The sequence below is a fragment of the Podarcis erhardii genome (assembly GCF_964252035.2).
Source record: "Podarcis erhardii genome assembly, chromosome: 1".
NCBI classification, from domain to species: domain Eukaryota; kingdom Metazoa; phylum Chordata; class Lepidosauria; order Squamata; family Lacertidae; genus Podarcis; species Podarcis erhardii.
The window spans coordinates 31,814,951-31,837,866 of NC_138497.1; the positions used below are offsets into that span (position 1 = coordinate 31,814,951).

General features: G+C 44.4%; 1 protein-coding gene across 2 annotated transcripts; it reads right to left on the reverse strand.

The window, feature by feature from the left end:
• Positions 1 to 1,671: 1,671 nt before the first annotated feature.
• Positions 1,672 to 21,756, reverse strand: DLST (dihydrolipoamide S-succinyltransferase). Of its 2 annotated transcripts, none has more exons than XM_081863462.1 (15): positions 21,609 to 21,756; positions 16,844 to 16,880; positions 15,092 to 15,140; positions 14,567 to 14,622; positions 13,535 to 13,609; positions 13,173 to 13,228; positions 12,077 to 12,188; positions 11,132 to 11,293; positions 10,777 to 10,853; positions 9,901 to 9,998; positions 7,732 to 7,862; positions 7,142 to 7,215; positions 6,584 to 6,667; positions 4,001 to 4,168; positions 1,672 to 2,955 (listed from the first exon to the last, which is right to left on the reverse strand). In XM_081863462.1, exons 1-15 carry the CDS (start codon positions 21,681 to 21,683, stop codon positions 2,821 to 2,823), a joined length of 1,389 nt encoding a protein of 462 aa, XP_081719588.1. In that variant the 5' UTR covers positions 21,684 to 21,756; the 3' UTR covers positions 1,672 to 2,820. The 2 variants fall into 2 exon arrangements, with proteins under 2 accessions (XP_081719588.1, XP_081719589.1); XM_081863463.1 differs by having other exon boundaries at positions 16,844 to 16,877; positions 21,609 to 21,742.
• Positions 21,757 to 22,916: the final 1,160 nt, after the last annotated feature.

The following is a 22,916-nucleotide window of genomic DNA, read 5'->3' on the forward strand; positions in this document are numbered from 1 at the left end:
CGGCAGAAAGTACACCAACCATCAGCCAACACAATACGAGTCACAGAGCTAACTATTGCTTTGGTTTAAATCGAGCTTTTTAGGTACCTATATACCACTGCTGGGACGCGGGTGGCACTGTGGGTAAAACCTCAGTGCCTAGGACTTGCCGATCGTATGGTCGGCGGTTCGAATCCCCGCGGTGGGGTGAGCTCCCGTCGTACGGTCCCAGCTCCTGCCCACCTAGCAGTTCGAAAGCACTCCTAAGTGCAAGTAGATAAATAGGTACCGCTTTATAGCGGGAAGGTAACGGCGTTTCCGTGTGCTGCGCTGGTACTGGCTCGCCAGAGCAGCTTCGTCACGCTGGCCATGTGACCCGGAAGTGTATTCGGACAGCGCTGGCTCCCAGCGAGATGAGCACGCAACCCCAGAGTCGGACACAACTGGCCTGTACGGGCAGGGGTACCTTTACCTTTTATACCACTGCAGCTGTGCTTCAATCCAATGTTTCAAGAGTAGAAAAATCTGCATTAGCACCCCATGAACATATTGCCAACTGCAGCATCCCAAGAGCACTCAAACTGTGGGGAGAGGAGCGGAGAAGGACGCGCCTACACTGCTTTTTGTTTAGGAACATGACACTTGTGGGTGCCATAGCACCCTCAGACATCTTCCTTTGTGGGTGCCATAGCACCCTCAGACATCTTCCTTTGTCTCTCCCATTTAAAAAATAATAATAAAGAACTGTTTTTGGTTGGGGGAATTGACTAAAAAATAATACTGTGTGTTTTGAGTTGTATGAAGCCATTTTGCCTTGAAGGGGTGGGGAACAAGTAGTATCCCTGCTACATAAAATATAACTATGGCAGACTATTGTGACTGCTGCCTTCAAAGATCCCCAATCTCTTTCCTGTTTTTGGCTACCTAAATCCCTCAAGGGGACAGCATAACATTTAAAACATCTAATGTAGGCACACTCCAAAATCTTCCCAACAGATGCAGAGCTTGAAGTCATAGTTCACTTTCACTTCTAAACCAGGCAAACTAGTTTGCTTGCAAACCAAGATGACAAATCAGTCTGAGGGTTGTGGGCAAACTATAGTTTTCTTGCCTTGGCTACAACATCAGGCTATGGCTTTTTATTTAATAAAATGGACCGGGGACGACGACATGTCAAGACAGAGCTTGTTCACATAGCCCCCGTGATTTGGCATTACATCTGAACTGATCTAGAATGAGGCAGATCACATACAGTGGTGCCCTGCAAGACGAATGCCTCGCTAGATGAAAAACGCGCAAGACGAAAGGGTTTTCCGTTTCTTGAGTTGCTTCGCAAGACGAATTTCCCTATGGGCTTGCTTTGCAAGACGAAAACGTCTTGCAGGTTTGCTTCCTTTTTCGTAAAACCGTTAATACCCGGGGAATCCGCGCTCCGCAAGATGAAAAAATCGCAAGACGAAGCAACTCACGGAATGAATTAATTTCATCTTGCGAGGCACCACTGTACACTCACAGTTCTGCTACCCAGAAGTGAGTTATCTAATTTACGCCATCTATACTAAACACAGAAAAACTTGGGCAAACTCAGCTCAGGTTCTGTTCTTTTGAAGGTGTTCCTCAATTGCTTATAAACACAGTGTCTTACCCTAAGTGTCATCCCACTGTATTTCATTTCTCCCATTCACACACACATAATTTCCTTGTTTTATTTTGTTTAAAATCTGTCATGTTAAATACTTTAATTACAAGTTCTGTGCGGTGAACAAGAGTAATAAACCCTGCAGGCACTAGCAACCCTCTCACTCAACAATATATGTGCACGCTATTGTACTAAGGATATGTCCCCATGAACCAGCAAGCCTTAGGCTAGGATACATGCCACACAAGACAACCTAGTCCCAACCTACATTACCATACCATTGCAGTCACGAAGTTGATACAACCATTCAATGAGGATTAGATGGAACGTAGGACAGCCACCGAAGGTTGCCATCTCCCCCTAATCCCCAGCAGCCAGTCAACTTGAACTGGACCTGACAGCGTGATGGGACACCCATTCTGCCCTACCAGAGGCTTAGAACGAAAGAAACAACTTCCAAGTGGGAGAGGGAGAGAGCTGCTACTGCCACACTTCCTTGCTTGGGAAGGGATGAGGCAGAGGAAAGTCCCTGAAAACAATCCTTAGAACTGCCCCTCATACTAGGAGAGCATCTAGATAATGGCTGGGGAGGCAGTATCCCCTGGGAGTGCCTCATCCCGTTAAGGTCAAAAAACCCACAAGGTGGCTGGAGTGCAGATTTACTCTCCGTTACTGGAGGCATGTAAGATCAGGCACAGCAATTGAATTGCCCTAGAGGGCCTCAGGCTAGCTTCGCTGTTCCAAAGATCTAGAGCCTTCAAGTGGAGCAGACACCAGCCTTTCCCCTCGGACAGCTGCCGCGATGATACTGAATTAAAGCTGAGTTTCTGAGCAAGAGCTGCTTGGGAGGGAAGCTCTAGTTAAACAGCAGGCAGCTTCTGTTCCCATAAGATCGAGAGATGAGGCTATGTCTGTTTGGAGCAAGAAGAGGGGAAATGGTAGGTTACATCTGAACAGGTAATGACACCTGCTTGTCTGCCCTGGGAAGAAAATGAACCATCTTTGGAAGAGGCAGGAAAGGTGGGTGGCACACTACCCTCGGGGGTTCCTTTCAAAGCACCTCCTGCCACTAGGGGGAGGAGATGACTGGAATGAAGCCCTGCTGATTCCTGAATGTCCTCTGTTCCATCTGCTTCTGCTGCTGCTTCTGCTTCTGCTGTGTCCTTGCTCTACTGGATGGGGCAGGTGGGGGCTGCTGTTCTCTACAGGTCAAGCAGCAGCACACGAGGATCTTCCACCACAGCCTTGATCTTGCGCAGGAAAGTCACCGCCTCTCTGCCATCAATCAACCGGTGGTCGTACGTCAGGGCCACATACATCATTGGGCGCACCTCAACCTAAGGAAGGAAAAAGAGATGGTTAAGCTGAACATTTTCTTTTGTAATCAACTTGGTGCTGTACCTCAAAGCCTAAGCAAGTTACATTTTAAGCTTTGTAACATTTGGCCTGCATAACCAAGAAAGTGAAACCCCAAGCTGGAGTTTTCTTATGTCTTAATAATTTGACACAAACTCTTCAAACCTTTTCCCCACACATTCACCCTCTAATTCAAACCCAGAATACTCCCCTATCTTCTCAGAATAATTTTACAGTGGTCAAAACTTCCAGTTGGTCCTTTTCTACTGCACTTGTCAGGGCTCCTAGTTCAGCCTAATCCACTTCTTTCTCCTCCATCATCAGACTGGACAGTTGGTTAGAGTGTGGTGTTGTTAATGCCAAGGCTGCAGGTTCAATCCCTGTATGGGGCAGCAGCATATTCCTGCAATGCAGGGGGGTGGACTAGATGTCCCCCAGGGTCCCTTCCAACTCCACAATTCTATGGTTCTATTTTACTAGACTGAAGGCCCCCTTTAAACATTACTCTAGCCATCTGGAAGATGCTTTGCTATGAGCAGCTTCAGCATGGGTGGGCTTTATACCTGAAGCAGCATCTCCACCCCATCATTCAGCCTAGACATTGAGGTCCTGCTCCAAGGATCTTCTGGCATTTCCCTCATTGTGTAACATTTAAGTTACACAGAAGCAAGCAGAGGGCCTTCTCGGTAGTGGCGCCCGCCCTGTGGAACACCCAGCCATCAATGTCAAGGGACTCTATAACACTGAAGGCAGGCCTGTATAGGGAAGTTTTTAATATTTGATGTTTTATTGGGCTTTTATATTTTTCTGGAAGCCCCCAGAACGGCTGGGACAACCCAGTCAGATGGGCGGCATAACAACAACAGCAGCAGCAACAATAACAATAAATTGGCTTATCTACCTAGCCTGGTCATTTACATGTCATCTCAACTGTGCAGAAGCCAGTCACAGAAAAATGGCTTGCCAGCAGCTAAGGTAACGTTTAAAAGCCCCATTAAGCCCCTTAACCTTCCATACAGTACATACTTTGCCTCCAACAGCAACAGGCCTGTCAAAGATGCCATGCATGCCCAAGATAGCAGACTGAGGGGGGTTGATGATGGGTGTCCCAAACAGGGATCCAAATACACCGCCGTTACTGATGGTGAATGTACCGCCATCCATATCCTCAATGGCAAGCTCATTCTTGCGGGCCTGAAATGAGAAGGGGGGGAGAAATACTCAGTATCACTAGCATGTGAACACCTCAGAAAGTTCCCCACACTAAGCAAAGGCAAGAAGTTATCGAAAATCCCCAATGACTAGTGAAAATATTGAGGTTACAGGGGGAGTCCTTTGAAGTTCATATAAATATTTTCAAGGTTGAGGGTGCTATCAAATTCAGAATGATCAAAGCACAAGACAGAGAGCAATAGCTAGATTTTTGCTGGGTTAGCTTAAGACTGTAACAGAATGTACCTTTTTCAACACATGGCAATTCTAAGAAGGATAAGAATAAATTGAGTCGTTCCTATTTTGCCACAGCAATACAAAACAAATTCCTTCCAGTAGCACCTTAAAGACCAACTAAGTCAGTTCTGGGTATGAGCTTTCGTGTGCATGCACACTTCTTCAGATACACTGAAACAGAAGTTTCCAGACCCTTCTATATAGTGAGAAGGTGGGGAGGGGTATTACTCAGAAGGGTGGTGGGAATGGGTGATTGGCAGATAGCTGTGATGAGCCTGTTGACGACTCTTAACGACTGCAATAGGTCTTACAGGAAAAAGCAAGGGGTGAAAAGGTGAAAAATGGCTTTGTCATGTATAATGAGATAAGAATCCAAGGTCTTTGTTCAGACCAGGTTTCTCCATGGTTTTGAGTTTGGTGATAAGTTGTAATTCAGCAGCTTCTCTTTCCAGTCTATTTCTGAAATTCCTTTGTAGTAAAACAGCTACTTTGAGATCTTGTATAGAATGTCCTGGGAGATTGAAATGTTCTCCTACTGGTTTCTCTGTCTTGTGATTCCTGATGTCCGATTTATGTCCGTTTATTCTTTGGCGTAAGGTCTGGCCTGTTTGTCCAATATAGAGAGCTGAAGGACACTGTTGGCATTTTATGGCATACACAATGTTAGACGATGAGCAATTAAATAGTATAATACTATTTAATACTACTATAATAATACTACTATAATAATACACAATAATACTACAACCAGACCTAACACGGACACTGGCACCAGAGCCTGCAATAAACCCAGATGCCAACTTTGCTGCCACATACACCCGGACAACACCATTACTGGCCCCAACAACATCACACATACCATCTCGGGACTATTTAATTGCTCATCGTCTAACATTGTGTATGCCATAAAATGCCAACAGTGTCCTTCAGCTCTCTATATTGGACAAACAGGCCAGACCTTACGCCAAAGAATAAACGGACATAAATCGGACATCAGGAATCACAAGACAGAGAAACCAGTAGGAGAACATTTCAATCTCCCAGGACATTCTATACAAGATCTCAAAGTAGCTGTTTTACTACAAAGGAATTTCAGAAATAGACTGGAAAGAGAAGCTGCTGAATTACAACTTATCACCAAACTCAAAACCATGGAGAAACCTGGTCTGAACAAAGACCTTGGATTCTTATCTCATTATACATGACAAAGCCATTTTTCACCTTTTCACCCCTTGCTTTTTCCTGTAAGACCTATTGCAGTCGTTAAGAGTCGTCAACAGGCTCATCACAGCTATCTGCCAATCACCCATTCCCACCACCCTTCTGAGTAATACCCCTCCCCACCTTCTCACTATATAGAAGGGTCTGGAAACTTCTGTTTCAGTGTATCTGAAGAAGTGTGCATGCACACGAAAGCTCATACCCAGAACTGACTTAGTTGGTCTTTAAGGTGCTACTGGAAGGAATTTGTTTTGTTTTGACTATGGCAGACCAACACGGCTACCTATCTGTAACTGCCACAGCAATGTCCAACATATTATTTATGGGTGTAAAAAAAAGAGGAATACAGGTACACTTGGTTCCAATACAATGGAAGGGACTATCATCACTGTGCCACCATATAAAGTGCTATGTCTTTAAGGCACAGCAGAATGAGTTTCCGTCTCCCGCCCCCAATATGCTTCCTTGAGAACTCCCTCCCCATTACTGTTGACAAACTTGAATCCAGCCTGTTTCATGTTATTTGCAAATTTAGCATAAACAATATGTTTTTTTCTTGAACTGCAACCAGATACGGCGATGGCTACTAGTTTACATCACTTTTTTAAAAGTTAGATTTGTCTTCCAGAAAACATGTCGATCAACATCTATTAGTCAGAACGGCCAAGTGTTTTCAGGTGATGTATCACAGAGCACCAAATGCTAGATATATATATCTGGGCCTGGAATTTTAAGGCTTCTTGAAGTGGAGACTCTGCAGTTGGCTTTAGCTTTTTGTCAAATTACTGAACCAGAACCTTCATCCTGCCACTGTCTTAGTCACACTCCCCTTTCCCCCTTCTGATACCCCTGGTTTTCACCCTTGAGAACCCTTTATACTTGAAACATTACCTTTTCCTGGTTTTCACCCTTGAGAACCCTTTATACTTGAAACATTACCTTTTCCCCCAGCTCATTGATTGCTCGCTCAATGTCAGCAAAGTTCATTGTTTCTACATTTCTGATTACAGGGACCACAAGACCCTGAAAGAAACAGATCTCTGAGTCAAACACAACATATATAACATGACAAGAGCCAAATATACAGCAAGCCATCACTGGACAGAGGTGTGTATCCAGAGGTACCATCTTCTCTAACTGATTGAGGCAGCCCAACATCTTGAGGAGCCAGGGGACGGAGCCGAACACCCTCTGAACATTGAGGGGGTGGAACTCCCTTGGCCCCTAGGAGCTGGCGCCTATGGGTGTATCTAAAACAGGATTGGGGGACTTACTTCCTCTACCCCCTCCCCAGTCAAATTTGATGCCCTCTGTATCTCACTACGCCTATGACTGATCCCCCATGCCACCCTGGAGGTTTGGACAAGAACACCCTCCCTTGCTGTAGGATTAGACAAAGCCAAGAAGCTTGTCTCTGAATTTTCATTTCTTACAGCTGAACACCAAACCAAATGATGTCCCATGCATCAGCCAGATGCATGTTCCCACAATACATACCCTAGGAGTCGCCACTGCAACACTGATATCCACATATTCCCTGTACACAATCTCTTTGGTAGTATCGTCTATCACTAGATGGAGAAAGAAAAGTAGGCCATTACATACAGAGGCATCACGAGTCAAAACTCTAATCAGGAGCAAAAATCAAGCTTTATTGATTTAGTCCATCTCTTCCTTCCATTCACTAAAAATTAGTAACGGAGGGAAGCTGATCTGCCTAGTGTAAAGGAAACACGAGGTTTCCGCCAGTCACCACCTTGCAAGGAGCAAGTGCCTTGACCTTTTCTTTTTCCTTCAAGTCCTGTGTGTTTGGAGAAATAGGCAGTCTTGTCTCATTTACACAGATGCATGGAAAAGGTAAGAAACGGCAGGAGTTGGGCATGCAATTTCTTTCCATAGACCAACTTCTGCCCAAGTGAATATCCTTTTGCTAAGAAAGGGTTTGTCACAGTTGCTTTTCTTTGCACAAGTGCAGAGACTCTCAGCTGCTGCACGTGACTTAATCATGAGGTCTGATAGTACTACCTTCCACAGAGGCTTGCTCATGACACTCAGGCATCTCAGAAACACTGCCCCATTGTTCTCACCTCCATTTACAACAGGCTGCTCTTGCAATGCAAAGGCTGCAGCTTTCACGAAGGCAGACATAAAGCCAAGTTTCATATTGTGCTTCTTCAGGAAGTTGTCCCTGTGCCGGGCTCTCATTTCCTGGATGTTACTGAAAAAGCCATCAGAAGAACATTTACTACTAGGAAAAGTAGTAGTATCTACTTAAGCACCAGATCTGCAGCACATTCCGGACTAGAGTTACTTTGTGGCTCAACTCTTATTTCAAAAGTGGCTTGCAATTTATTAATTTTTTAAAAAAAGAAATGTTATCAGAGTTTCAACAAAGAGTTTCACTGCAGTATAGACTGGCTGATCTCTGAGAAGTGTATCAGGAGTGGAAAAATTACTAATATTTTCTCTCCCTCCCCAAAGTTTACAACAGCCAATTACTTTACAGCCATTACTAATGTTCCCCTCAGGGTGTCACCAAAGCAAGCTACTGCATACTATGGTTGCTCAAAGTATCTCCATGTGACAATGAGCTTTCAGGCAGCTGAACACTTTAAAATTCCTATAGATATTTAAATTATGGGGATCACCACCACACACCTGATCAAAGGAAGAATAAAATGTTAGATTTGCCTGCTGGTTATAGGTTCTTCACTGCTGCGCTAGAGCTACAGAGTCATACAATGAAACTAAAATGTTGGGAGATTTAGAAGGAGGAACTTCTTCACAGTGCACGTAGCAAAACTATGGACTTCACGCTCACGAGATGTCAGTGAGGACCACTAACCCTGATGGCTTTAAAAGAGGATGAGACATGGAAGATAAAGCTACTGGTGGCTGCTAACCATGACAGGTATCTACTGCTTCCAGTAACAGAAAGCAGTATGCCTCTTAATACCAGTTCCTAGTGATCATAAAGGGGCAGAATGCTCATATCTTGTCTGAAGGCTTCCAATAGGCACATGTTTGGCCAATGAGAGTACAGAAGACCTCTTCCCAAGACCTTGGAGAGCTCCACAAAACCAGAGTAGACAGGTTATAGGTCTCTTGGGTTGAATATTGACACAGTGAAAGCAAACTTCAGAATAAGCATAATGGGAAATGAGGGGGGACCTTGTGCCTCCAACAGGCTCCATCCATCCTGACAGAATTTGACCGTCACTTTGTTTATGACTATCTAAAAGGTAAACCATGTCTCCAGTTCCTTTGGCCACACTTAACAAGCACATGAGTTTGGGGCTATGTACTTTGGAGGACCTCTGATGCAATGACTCTAAAATGCCCTCAATCAGAGTACAGAAAGTAGCAGTTACCATCATTCACTTACTGGAGCAGAAGCCAGCCACCCAAATTGAACAGAATAGCTTTGTCTTGACAATTCTAGGCAGGCATTGTAGCCTTCATCTTCCCCCTCCCAGACAATATGGCTTTAGAGAGGCAGTTTTTAGCAAGTACAAGTGCCCCTTTGGGTTTAGACTGTTTGTTTTCCTTTGCCTAATCTTGTTTAGAGCTAGGATTACCGTCCAAAGACATTACCGCCTCCCAAGATACAAGGGTTTGAGGGGAGGAAGCCATCATGAAAAGCCTTTACAGCAGACACTGACACCCAGTGGGGAGGCAAAAGGCCTTGGCCTAAGCCCTTGCAAGTCGGGGGGGCAATCAATCCAAAGCAGATTACTGACTGCAACAAGAGCCCAAGGCCAGAGTAAAGCGACACCTCCATTAGCCTCTAAAATGAGGTAAGTTGCAGCATTTCCTCTCCAATCACGATTATTTTGCCAACCTTATTATTCCAAGCACCAAATATTTACGTGTTTTGTCTTAAGAAGCAGGATAGGATTTCATAGAGCAATTTGATTTGGGCACCATTTTCCTTAATGTGCTGAAACATAAGCTTCCCCCTCCCCAAATCCATTAGTGCTCAGCCCACTTCATGGAACACAGTTGGTTCTCCAACTGCCAAGGAGAGATGCTAAGGCCGGGCGAGAGCTCCAGGACCTGCCTTTCGGCCGGTTGCACAGCTGAGTCCTTGCTTAGAAATAGCCTCAACTCTATACAACCAAGAAGCTGGCTAAAACCACTTCATCCCAGGACAAAACACACAAGATCAATGCACACCAATGAGCCAAAGTTCCTGTTCCTAGCGCAACACAGAAAGATCTTGGCTTACCTGCACATACTGAAGATATGGTCCTTACCTCATATCAATTTCATTGAAGGTGGTCAGCATGGCACATGTATTTTGAGCCTCTTTCAGGCGCTGAGCAATGCGTTGACGCATCCTGTTCATTTTCACCTGAAGTGGAACAAAAAGAGATATAGTCAAATCTCAGCTCCTGAACGCCTCAGTTTTGGAACGTTTCGGCTCCCAAACGCCAAAAAACCAGAAGTAAATGCTCCTATTTCCGAATGTTTTTCAGAACGCAAATGTCTGACACGGCTTCTGCTTCAGTGCAGGAAGCTCCTGCAACCAATCAGAAGCCACGCCTCAGTTGTCAAACATTTCGGAAGCCGAACGGGTTTCTGGAACGGATTATGTTCAACAACCGAGGTTTGACTGTAATGGGTGAAAGGTAGTTTTGCAAACTGACGTTGACAAGAATTCACATTGTTGACTATCACTACCAGGAATAACACAAGTAGGAAAGGCAGTGCTCATGAGCTAAAAACTTTGCTGTATTCAGCCACTGCTCACAGAATAGTACAGTGGTACCTCGGGTTAAGAACTTAATTCGTTGTGGAGGTCTGTTCTTAACCTGAAACTGTTCTTAACCTGAAGCACCACTTTAGCTAATGGGGCCTCCTGCTGCCGCTGCACCGCCGGAGCACAATTTCTGTTCTCATCCTGAAGCAAATTTCTTAACCTGAGGTACTATTTCTGGATTAGCAGAGTCTGTAAACTGAAGCGTATGTAACCTGAAGCATATGTAACCCGAGGTACCACTGTACAACACAACTTGACCACTGCATCTCATGAGGCTTAGACTGGAGGTTTTTCAGGCAAAAGAATGGTCCCCACTCGGCCTCAATCACCCTCATGCCCTGCCCCATAAGCGCAAGAAGTTTTCAATTACCCTTTGCTCCACTCTGGCTCCTTTGCTGACCCCAGGTTCCGCCACAGGAGCAGCTGCAACTGGCTTTACTGCAGAAACTGAAAGAAAATTGGGGGGGGGGGAGAGAGAAATGTTTCAAGGGACTGAGAGAAGAAGGTTTATGTCCTGGCAAGCAATGGATGAACACGAAGGCTATCTGAAGTAGAGATGAAATACTCATTTGGGAGATGATACCTAATGCATGCTAGGTAGCAAGGTGGACATTCTTTAACACTCTCCTGTGGACAGTTCTGCAGTCTCCAGTTCAGAATAACTCCCTGCTTATGCAGGTGGAAGGAGGTTGGTTAAGGGGGATTAGAGATGTTCTTGGTCTCACCTGGTTTAGAATCCACAGGGAGTGATGACACAGGGGGCACTGGAGGCATCGTAGTGGGAATCTGTGCTGCAGGGGCAGGTGCTGCTGCTGCAGGAGGAGGAGGAGGAGGCGCTGCCGGTTCTGGTGCAGGGGCTGCTGCTGGTTTGGCCTTGGCAGGTGCAGCTAAACAGAAGAATTGAGAAAGGCAGTTGCACAGGCAGACAGAATCCAAGAGGTGCATTTTTTCCACAGACCATCCAAGCAGGCTCTTTCAGTATCTTTGAGAAAATTACCCTTTTGAATCAGGAGCCCATATTAATATAATAAGACAGTGTTCACTTCTCTCATTGGCTGCTAGCACCCAGAAAATAAACTTGTGAAATGGTATAGCTATGCACAGAGGCAGCGGGCTCAGGAGGCAGCAAGTTCCATAGATTAGGTTCTTTTAAAAGCTGAGTTTGGAAACTAACCGAAAATGCTGGTGGTGACCTTTAAAGCCTTAAAATAGTTTGCTACCAGGTTGTATCTGGCATCGTGTATACCCACACTAATTTGCTTGAGGCATTGAGATTAGCAACTGAGGCCCTGTTCCCAGGTCTAACATTTACTAAGGTCTGACTGGCAAGAGTCTAAAGCAGGGTTACCCAGTGTGGTGCTTCCATGGGAACAAATATAGTAACTGCATATGAGTCACCTGTTCCCACTTTCCATCCTGCCTCAAAGAACCTGCTTCTCTCTATATATCTTTCAATAAATCACAAACCCTTGTATTTTTACACATTGCCCATAAAATTTTGCAGGGAATTACTGTGATTTTTTCCCTGCCAAATTATGCAAGTCAAGTTGAATTTGGACAATTCAGTCCAGTTACAGCAATCAGATACGGATTCTTTATTTTTGCAGCAAAGCCCATCATTGTCGCAGCTGTGAGAGTGTAAGAAACAGACATGGCTGGTCCCAACTTACCTCCGGTTTTCCTGAGTTTAAACAAAGGTGTACCTCCTTCCACTTTCCCCCCGTCAGGAACTAGAAGTGCTTCAATTACGCCAGCTACCGGAGCTGGAACCTGCACAGATGTCTACAGATAAAACACAAATGAGCTCTCCCCTAATTATGAAAAGGAAATATGTTAAGCAAATGGTACTATCCCTTGAAGAGGAATGAATGATACATGAATAGGATTGGCCTTTCTGCAGAAATCATGCAAAGAAACATAGCATCATGGAGATATTACATCTTGGGGGTATATATATTTCACTGGAAATCAACTCTGCATTTCATCACTAGAAGGAACAGTACAGTTATTTATTTGTATCAACTGTAAAGGTAACGGTAAGTGGACCCCTCACCATTAGGTCCAGTCGCGGCCGACTCTGGGGTTGCGGCGCTCATCTCGCTTTACTGGCATGACTAAGCTGCTTCTGGCGAACCAGAGCAGCGCACGGAAATGCCGTTTACCTTCCCGCCGGAGCGGTACCTATTTATCTACTTGCACTTTGACATGCTTTCGAACTGCTAGGTTGGCAGTAGCAGGGACCGAGCAACGGGAGCTCACCCCGTCACGGGGATTCGAACCACCGACCTTCTGATAGGTAAGTCCTAGGCTCTGTGGTTTAACCCACAGCGCCACCCACGTCCACATCCCTTGTATCAACTGTACTGCTTGTTAAGTCCGGAGCCCCCAGAGGAAGCCAGTGGTATGGCCTTTACTAATAAGCCTCTCCCTCTCCAGAATAAAAACTGATTCACTCGCAATCTGAGAATGGTGGAGGACATGCAAGCTCCCAGCAGGCATAGTTGAAAACAAGCAAGTTTTTCGAGTCAAAAGATAGAAGGGTGCCCCTTGCCTAGGTTTTGTGATCTTCTGTTGTCTTTAGCTTACCCACCTCCACTTTGGAGAGCATCAAGAAACTACCCCATAAGAGCAACATTGCTGAATCAGACCAAAAGGCCCATCTAGTCTGGCATCCTGTTTCCCACCACAGGCATTTCTCTATTTTCCGCATACCACGCATAACTGAATACATCATCTGGCGGTTATCTAGAAAAATAGGATATTTACCTTGTCTGTTTCAATCTCACATACCACTTCATCTTCTCCTACTGTGTCACCCACAGCTAAAAATGAAAAGAACCACCCTAAGTAAGGGAACTCTTAAAGCTCATTTTCTTAAAGCTCACATCAATGCCTTGCAGAGAGTCTCAATTTTTACATGTATGCCGGAGGACTTGCAAGATCATAATAAGGGTCTGGACATTACATACCTCATAGAGGACTTACATTTACCTTTCAATCTTTAATTAGTTTGGTCAATTTTCACCTATTGAATAAGTGTCTCCAGAGCTCCTTTCACCAATTAAGACTTTAGTGTATTCCCACAACAGACCAAGAAAACCATGGAAGACAAAAAAGCTGCCTCTTACCTTTCTCCCACCTGACATCTCCCTCTGTGACTGATTCTGCAAATGCTGGTGTGTTCACTGTAACAACTTCTTCCCCTGTAGAAGAAATGCATATCGGCATGTAGTAAAAGCCTTCACATTCAGTCATTTTAGATTCTGGAATGTCTATGGACAAACAGCATTATTAGAAACCTCTTATATCTAGAGAACATCTACACTGACCTATTCACATGAAAGCCATGGTTTGTTGTCCCACAGATGATCAAACAAACTGTGGTTTTCTTCTCTGAAGTTTGATTTGTTTCCCAGCTGCTCTTTGATGAGCATTTGGAGTGGGGTGGTCAAGCAAACCATGGTTAAGGAAGGGAGCTGGGTTCACACAGCACACTAAACTTAATTGAAAGAAACCAGGGTTTGTAAGCCAATGACAAACAATGGCTTTAGACTGTTGTTTGTTGGCAGTAAACCACAGAAGCTGCTGGGATGGACTCACACCTAAGGTCAAGTTATAGTTTAATAAGTTGTGGTTTAGCATTATGTGGAAACCAGAACAGTGTCATCTCTCTTTTCTCCTTAAAATCTGCCTCTTCAGGTAGAATGTTCTCCCTCTTCCATAAAAGTAGAACATTGGGGTCATTTTGCAGTAGAGTCAGGACATATTTATATACTTACTCTTGCCTCTCCATTATTTCCCAAACTGTTGAAACAAATCATAAGCTTCTCAGGACAGGGAACAGGCTTTATTTTGGTTTATATTATTTTTCAGAGCATCATTTACTCTGGTGACATGTTAATAATCAATCTTAAACTGAGACACTTGAGGGGGGGGGAGCGACCAGTAAGGGACATAATATACCAGAGTCCAACCTACACCACATCACAACCATCTGTAGTATGACAAACAAAGAAAAAACACAATTCCAGTCTATTACTTTGTATTCTTGCATTTTGTACTCCTTAGCTTAGACTAAGAATCAGTTGGGGAACAAGGCTGGAAGGGAATGTGCAGGCAGAGAAGCCCTCCCCCGAGCTGCAGTCATCTCAGGTACTTACTGCACACTGTGGTGGTTCTGAAATAACGGACAGTGAACACACGGGAGCCATTTACCCTGGAGAGCAAGAAACAAGAGATCAACTAAAGGCCAGCGAGAAGCAGTACAGATTTTGCATCTGTTGGCCTGACTTGACTGGGTTGTCAATCAGCAGCCCTGACAATTAACATGCTCATCGGGGCAGATGACATTCTGCACAGCATCTAAGGGAGTCTATTTTGAGGCATTCAACAATCAAGGAAGATCATATTTCTGGGATGATACCTAGCTTGTGCTCCCCCTCCAGAACAAATTATGCAAAATATGCAAGTATATAAATTGATTCAAATCAGGTAATTTATACAGTTCAAGAATTCTTCTACTCTTGGTGCAGAATGTGGATTACTCTGGTCTGGGATAATTTGGACACAGAGAATGCAGCTACCCGTCTCTGACAATACTGTAACTAGGAACTGGGGTTGTAGCAGCTACTCTCCATCCATGCAAATAGTCACAACATATTGACTATTTACAGTTGAATACTTACAAATGCTTCCTGCTGTTGGCATAAGCTAACCCCTGGCATCGAGAGACACCTGGAAACAGAAAGCACTTCAATTAGAAATCTGTTTACATTATATCACTTATTACAGTAACGTGTACTAAGACAAATTTGTTTAACGCATGTAAAAGTCTCCACACCATTATCCTAGTCCTCAACAACCTAGTCCTTTATCTGTTTTTTTATAAAAGATTAATAGCAGCCCCAGTATCCGAAAGCTGTGTTGGCCAGCGAGGTGGGCAAGATTAATATCTATCAAGAAATGGAAAAGGCACTAACACAAGATCTCTGCATTCATTTACTTTATTTTGTAGCATTTCCTCCACCACTACAACATCCAGAATCATTCAATTCATCTGCATCTGCGGAGAAATGTTTAGAAAAATGTGCATACCCTGTGCTCCTTCCCTTTTTTTGATAAAGAACAAAAATGTTTACAACATATGATTTCTAAAAGGAGCCATGTTTTGGGAAGTGCTCAATAAATTCCAATTAATTGCACAGCGTTCCTAAAATAATTTATACAGTGTCAAATTATGCCAGGATGGGCGATCCCATGAGTCTTTTTTCCAGAACAATCCTCATGAGCAAGACTCCAAATACTTATTGGATCCATCTTAGAAATTCTCCCTGTAAAGTCATATGGGTTAACTTATTCTGATGTGAGTTTCAACATGTTTGGGCGCTTGGGATCATCTTATTATCTGAGCCAAAAAGTTACATCAAAATCACCTCTAAGATCTCTTGCAAGGCAACCTACAGTTCTCTAAAATATGTTCTAAATTATGTATTTTGAGCATAATTCATACATAACTCCTTCTGCACAAACCCACGTAAGTGAATGTGAAATGCATCAGAGCATCTCTACTTTTTCAAACTTATCAAATTGGTGTAGGTTAAAAATACTGATTGCCGAAGAATTGATGCTTTTGAATTATGGTGCTGGAGGAGACTCTTGAGAGTCCCATGGACTGCAAGAAGATCAAATGCATCCATTCTTAAGGAAATCAGCCCTGAGTGCTCACTGGAAGGACAGATTGTGAAGCAGAGGCTCCAATACTTTGGCCACCTCATGAGAAGAGAAGACTCCCTGGAAAAGACCCTGATGCTGGGAAGGATTGAGGGCACAAGGCGAAGGGGACGACAGAGGACGAGATAGTTGGACAGTGTTCTCGAAGCTACAAACATGAGTCTGACCAAACTGCGGGAGGCAGTGGAGGACAGGAGTGCCTGGCATGCTCTGGTCCATGGGGTCACGAAGAGTCGGACACGACTAAACGACTAAACAACAACAACAACAAATACTGTGCTCATCCACCTACATATCCTGAGTATCTGGGCAGGAAACAGGAATCATTTATCTACCCTTTAATGTGGGAGCTGCTAAGGAAGGTTAAAAATGGAGTTCATTGGTGGTTATGCGGCCTCTGTATTATGGTCATTTTCAAATATTCTAATTTGTACACAAATCTGTTGGTTGAGCGAGCTGGTCATTTATGCTACATAGCTTGTTTTAACATACTATAGGTAAACATGGAATTCATTTCTCACTTTCTTTAATCTTTAACTACTTTTAAAACCACTTGTGGCTTTAAAGAAAAAAGTATGAATGTACTATAGTTTTTAACCAGGTTTTCATTAGATTTCCCTTGTCACAGTGATTATGAAACAGACAAGACACCTAATAATAAGAAGAAGACAGACACCTAATTATAATTATAATAATAAACAACTCACCGGAGAGTGAATGTTTCCCCTGTGGACAGCTCCCCTGCTGAAGAGAAAGATTATACAATCACCAATACAAAAAAAATAAGTCATGAGTAATTCAAGGCAGAGTCACCTTTCCACACTATTCTACATTCCAAAGTAGAGAATAAATATACTGTATTCAGATTCAATAGGCTATTATGACACCTCTTCTCATCAGCAAGGTGTGACTACCATAGTTTGTCAGAGAAAGTAGCCCCAAGGTAATAACAGAACTGTAGAGCTGAAAGTGACGATGGGGTTCATCTCGTCCAACCCCCTGCAACGCAGGAATCTCAACGAATGCCTTACGCTTTCAAATATTTTTCATCCACAGGAAAAAGGCATCCATACAGGAGATTTATTTATTTTTTGCTTGTTTGCTGTTCCCCTTTATGTTCACAAAATGCACAGCCTTCAATGAAATCCTACACGCCTACTTAGAATATGCCCCACCAAGTTCAATGGGACTTACTCCCATGTAAATGTTTACAGGGCTGCAACATTAATAAGCAAGAGGGAAAGGTTCTCGAAACCTTATTTGCCTCTCTCTTATATAATATGATGGCTAAATATTGAGGTATGACAGCTACATATTGCAAAATGGGGTAACAGGATCAAACTCGTGATTACAGGCAATTAATAAGCATAGTCTTCCCATTTGAATTACTATAAAGCCTAATGGTTTAATTAAGATGAGCACTGCCTCTGGCTTTTGATTTCATCTTTTGATTTCATCAGGTAAGCCTGTACAAACAATGGGATATAATGAAAAAAATGGATGATAGCCAATGCTAGTCATACAAGTAGATCCACTGAAATCTTGTCAATTGATTTAAATGGGTCTACTCTGTGCATGACATAGCTGGATATCACCCAGTGAGTGTGATGAGGTGGAAAGCATGAGTTCAAATCCTTGTTTATCCACAAACAGCATCAATCCCATGTCAGTAAAATGGAAATCATCATAGCTTACTTCAAAAGATTGCTGAGAGGACATATACTGACTTGATAAAGCTCCCTGAACACAGTAGCATGATTAACTGTAATGAGGCAGAAATTCCTATTCTGATGAGCTACATAATTTGTAAACTCATTTTCAGCTAATGATTTTAGCTTCTGGTTATTACACTGAGTTCATTTTTTTCCAGTATTATCCTGATTGCACAGCCCAGATTCCTAGGTTCAGAAAAGTCACAGCCCAGATATATTTTACAACATGAAATATGGAACAAGCAGTGCACAGCACAAGGAGACTGAATAGTAGTGGCTACTACTCTATCCTTCTCAGTATACCCACCAGAGCTCCTTGATGAAACTGAACCTTCATGTTATATGGCTTCCCACTCTCGTTATAAATTTATAAAATGTAACAAAAATGAGATTGGAGGAAACCAGCCCTGCATTCATGAAGTAATACACTTGGCTGTGACAAAAACTTGTGATATATATTATATTCTACCAAAGAACTTTACTCACACCAGGAGTAACAAACAGATCATTTAATATCACATCATATCATCCCAACAAATCATAGAAGAAACAAAATGAACATGACTACATTGCTATTCACACATTAAAACACTTCTTAAATGTTTGTTTGAGGGAGTGGATATGGTGACACAAATCTAAATGGCGAGGTTCTGATCAATCTCAGACCCCGTTGTTATCCATGTAATCTTTATTCCAAACAGCAAACTTCCAAGATCACATAGCATTCTGAATCAAAGGCTATGATTACCCAATGCAACATGACAGACACATCCACCCACCCTTAGAATACACAAATTCTATAGCAATGCTTGTGTGTACATATATATGTCAGTTCTTTTTATTTCTCAGTTGAAATATAATCGTTTTAAGAGAAAAAAAGTTTTCTGGCCCTAGATGAAGCAAAGTCTAGAAAGCAGTGGATAAGTTGCATACATGATTAGCAAGGAGACAGATTAGAATGTGGTATACATGAGGAAAATACAATATAGGTCACTGCTCTGTTTGTTGTTCAGATGTCACATGTGTTTTTTTCTATAGATATTGCAAAAGTAAAGATGCCTGGTTCAGGGGCAGTAAAGTAATGTCATGTTCTAGCTGGCTGATCTTACGGGGTCCTTAAAATGGGGGCAACAGGTGCATTTTAATGAAACACTGAGCTTGTCCCCTAACCTTATTCATCTTCACTCCAAGCTAAATATTGAGTTTTTGGTTCAGTTCTTTTTAAAAATCTACTCCTATCCTCACCTCAATCCCCACTTAACCTCCACACTGTCCATTTCTGACAGAAATCCTCATTCCCAGGAACTAAACTAAATCTTTTGATGAGCTCCTGGGTCTCAGGGAATATGTTTGTTCATGGCCAAAGTAGCTAACATAGGGAGGGAAGTGATGTTGGTGGGCAAGGCCTTCAACGGCAGGGTAACTGTGTTGTACACACAGCTATTCTGCTATCACAGAGAATAGTTCAGAGAATTACTCTGGTAAAGAGAAACACTATTCCTTAAAAGGGACCCGTTCCCAGGGAGGGAGAACATAGATATGGTGGGCACAATGGAAACATGGTGGGATAGAGAGAACTAGTGTGGGATACTTCTCTCTGGATAGTGACAGTGAAAGTGGAGATGCCCTAAAAACCTTAGTAGGAGAAAGCTGAACTCTGCTGAAATAGTTCAATGACATTGGTTGTCAGCATATTTTACAATTCTTTGTGAGTACTGCTGCACTTACGGCTGATTTACAGACTTCCCATAGGAATCAGGATGGCCAATGTGAAAACAGGATGATGGACTAGATGGGACTCTGTTTTGATCCAGCAGGACTGTTATGTTCTTATGCTATGATAACCTGATTATTGTGAATTAAAACCTTGTGTCTTTTCCTTCTCAGCTACCTCCTCCCCAATTTACTGCACAGCAAGTTCCCCATTTATTCTGCTACCTTGAAAGCTTTGTACACTCTCTCTTTCTGAGAATGTTTTGTCCACAAATTTTTAAGACCTTCCATGTTCAGCGACTCCTTTCAGCTGTTCCTTCTATGTGTAGGCAGCTCGCTGATACATTTTTGCTGCTCCTCTCGCCAAAAGATTCAATAGTGAGGTAGTTACTAATTCAGCACCTTCACAGTTCTTCTCTGGAATGAAGTACTCATCTTGCAAAAACGTTTCCCATACATTTTTTCTCAACTGGACATATACTGAATCCAAACTTCCCATCAATCAAATCAATAACTTTGAATTCATCTTATATTCCTGCCTTTCATTTTTACAACAATGCCAAATTTGCCCATTGCTTCAGTTCTTCTTTCCTTTAACCCTAACACTCACATCTGACCTTTCAAGTGCCTTTGTTCTTCCTTATTTGTCATACTGTATGTTTCAAAGTCAAATGCTTTCAGACAGACTGACTGTGCAATCCTAACTCACAGATATACTGGATAGAGGAGGTTATGATGTGGCATATTTCCCAACACTCCCTCCCTGCTGCCAAATGAGCTGACATGAAGGACTTACTCTGGCATATATACTTACATTAGCTGAAAGTGTTAGTTAAATTGGCAGAAGTTACACCACTGTTGAGGCCAAAAAAGGGTATGTCAAGGTCAGGAAGAGGGGCAAACATTGCATCCTAATTCCCTCCAATTACTGATCCTGTATAGGGTTCAGTGTACCTACACCAACAAAATTGCAGGTGTGACAAAAATCCACCCCATATGAGTCAATGGAAGGGCAGAAAATGATCCAGCCAACAGCAATTATGATGCAGCTTCATTTACACTGGAAATATGCCAGTGTGCCTGCCTGGTTAGGATTGCTCCTACTTACCATGCCCCAACAGGTATTTTACTTTTTGTTGTTGTTGTTTCTCACGAAAAAAATTGCTCAAATCCATCCATCCCAAACAGAGTAATAAACAAGAAAAGGGGAAACTGTGATGGCTGAATGTTAATTACAGTTAATTAGGATGTCACCAGATAATTGCTGCAAAACAGAGATACTGTACCATGTCAACTGGTAATGAGACAGTCGTGTGCGTTTCCCTCAAAAGCATTCTCACCACACAGGTGAAAACTAGGGGGGGGGGGCGGCAATTATTTGCAACACCCAAAGCCACGGACGATCATTAACGAGGATCCCGTCATGCATAAACATTCCGAGTCGACAAATGCGCTGTGCGGCATTGAAGCAGCTGACCCCTGCTTCCGGGCCGGGCGGAGAGGGGCATCGTTTGCAGACATCCGCGGTGCGAGGTCAACCGGGGTCCCACCTGCTACACAAACCTTCGCGGGTTACCGCGTAGGCTGCTGTAGGGGGACGACACCCGCCGACACAGAGACACAAGAGACCCGCGCGATATTAGGCGTCGCCAAGCTGTCGCGCTGCGCTTCAACCTTCAGAGCCACCTTCACGCCCGGCAGGATCCCCTGCCGGCCTTGGGCTCTGAGGTGGCCGACGGCCGCCGCTCAGCTCCATGCCTGACCTCGCCTCGCCCTGAAAACGGCCAGGGCTCGGAGGCAACGGGAGGCGCCCCAGGATAAGAGCCGCTCCCCGCTCGCCTCCAGCAGCCCGTTCGGGGCCTTCCGTTAGCCACGGGCAAGAGGCAGCGGGGCGAGGCAGAGCAGGGCAGCCTTTCCCCGGGCACGACTGCGGCCTCCCCCGCTTCGCCGCCCCGCGTCCCCCCGTTGCCCTTGGTGCCCGTCAGCACCTTCGCGGCAGCCCCAGCCCACGACCTGCCCCTCCGTCTTCCCCTGAGGGAGGCAGTACCTGCCGAGCGGCGCAGAACGAGCGCCCGAGCGCCCGGTTGAGGCAGCGAGCCCGGGCCAGAGAAAGAAGCAGCATCGCGGAGGAGGCGGCGGCGGCGGCGGCAGGAAGAGCCCCAGGGCGCACACCGGAAGCAGGCCCGGCGGAGGCCGGATGCAGCCTGGGATCGACCAACCGCGGCTCGAGAAAGGGGCAGGGCGCGGCGGGCTGCACCAATCGCGGCTCCCCGAAGCACAAAGGGAGGGCGGGACGAGGAGAAGTCGGGGAGCGGAACGGCCCGGAGGGCGAGGAGAGCGGCAGCCGGCGTAGACCCTACAAGAGTGAAGAGAAGCACGCGGCGACCAGCTTCCGAGTCGATTGCAAAGGCCGTTTTTAGCCTCTGCCGGAGCGCAAAGGAAGCAAATGGGCAGCAGTAGCGGCTGTGCTTGTGCCAGCATGCAGTTCCTCCCTCAATAAAAAAAACACACACCCAAAAAAGATCTTTCTAACTGTAGAATATATGTATATATAGCTCCAGGAGAAGCCCTCTCCATTAAGCAAGTTGTCACTCTAATTTTTTTTCTATCTCTGTGGGTTCCAGATCTTGCCCTGCATCTTCCATTCCTGCAGTCGTGTGCGTTTCCCTCAAAAGCATTTGCAGAGGCGAGCCCTCGAACAAGGAGGGGTGTGCTCTGGGAAGTGGGGCTGCAGGGGGCAGAACTGGACACGAAACTTTCCTTCTGAGAACTTCCCTTAGTTAACCACACTGGACCATAGCTTTCAACGTTTTCCTTTTTTTAAGGGAAATTCCCTTACTCCGAATAGGATTCCTCGCAAGAAAAGGGAAAGGTTGACAGCTATGCCCCTTCGCGGTTTGCGTGGGCGGCTGCAGAAAGGAAGGAAAGGGAGGCAAGTTTCCTGCCACGACCTTCCTTATTTTTGGATCTAAGTCACTGCTCTTTCTTTGCAGCATGTTTTAATGCACAAGCACACTGTAAACGCAACAGTTATTTTGCTGGATGTAAGATCCAGGATTCATCTAGTCCAGCCTCCTGTTTCCAACGGTGGGCAGCCCAATGCCTGAGAGCTCATAAGCGAAACAGGATAGTCTTTCCGCCAAAGTTGGCTCAATACGTTTTGCAGCCTGAGATGAAGGACAAGTTGGTGCCTTGCTTCACACGCAGAACCTTACTGGAATGGCACTGAGGACAGGACAAAACCTTTCATTTCACCTGAGGCAGGAGGCTTTGTTCAGGGAGCTCAGGACAGGCTTTGTGGCATCCACATTTCTGACCTCTAGCAGAGAGGAAAAGCTCAGAAGGAATGGCCGGG

Bases quoted from the DNA above. Each gene is read 5' to 3' on its own strand.
- DLST (XM_081863462.1), bottom strand. From the start codon at position 21,683: ATGCTGCTTCTTTCTCTGGCCCGGGCTCGCTGCCTCAACCGGGCGCTC. The intron at 16,881-21,608 runs GTACTGCCTCCC...CTTTCTCTTCAG, and splicing joins CGTTCTGCGCCGCTCGGCAG to CAGGGGAGCTGTCCACAGGG. The intron at 7,216-7,731 runs GTGAGAACAATG...TTCTCCATCTAG, and splicing joins GCAGCCTGTTGTAAATGGAG to TGATAGACGATACTACCAAA.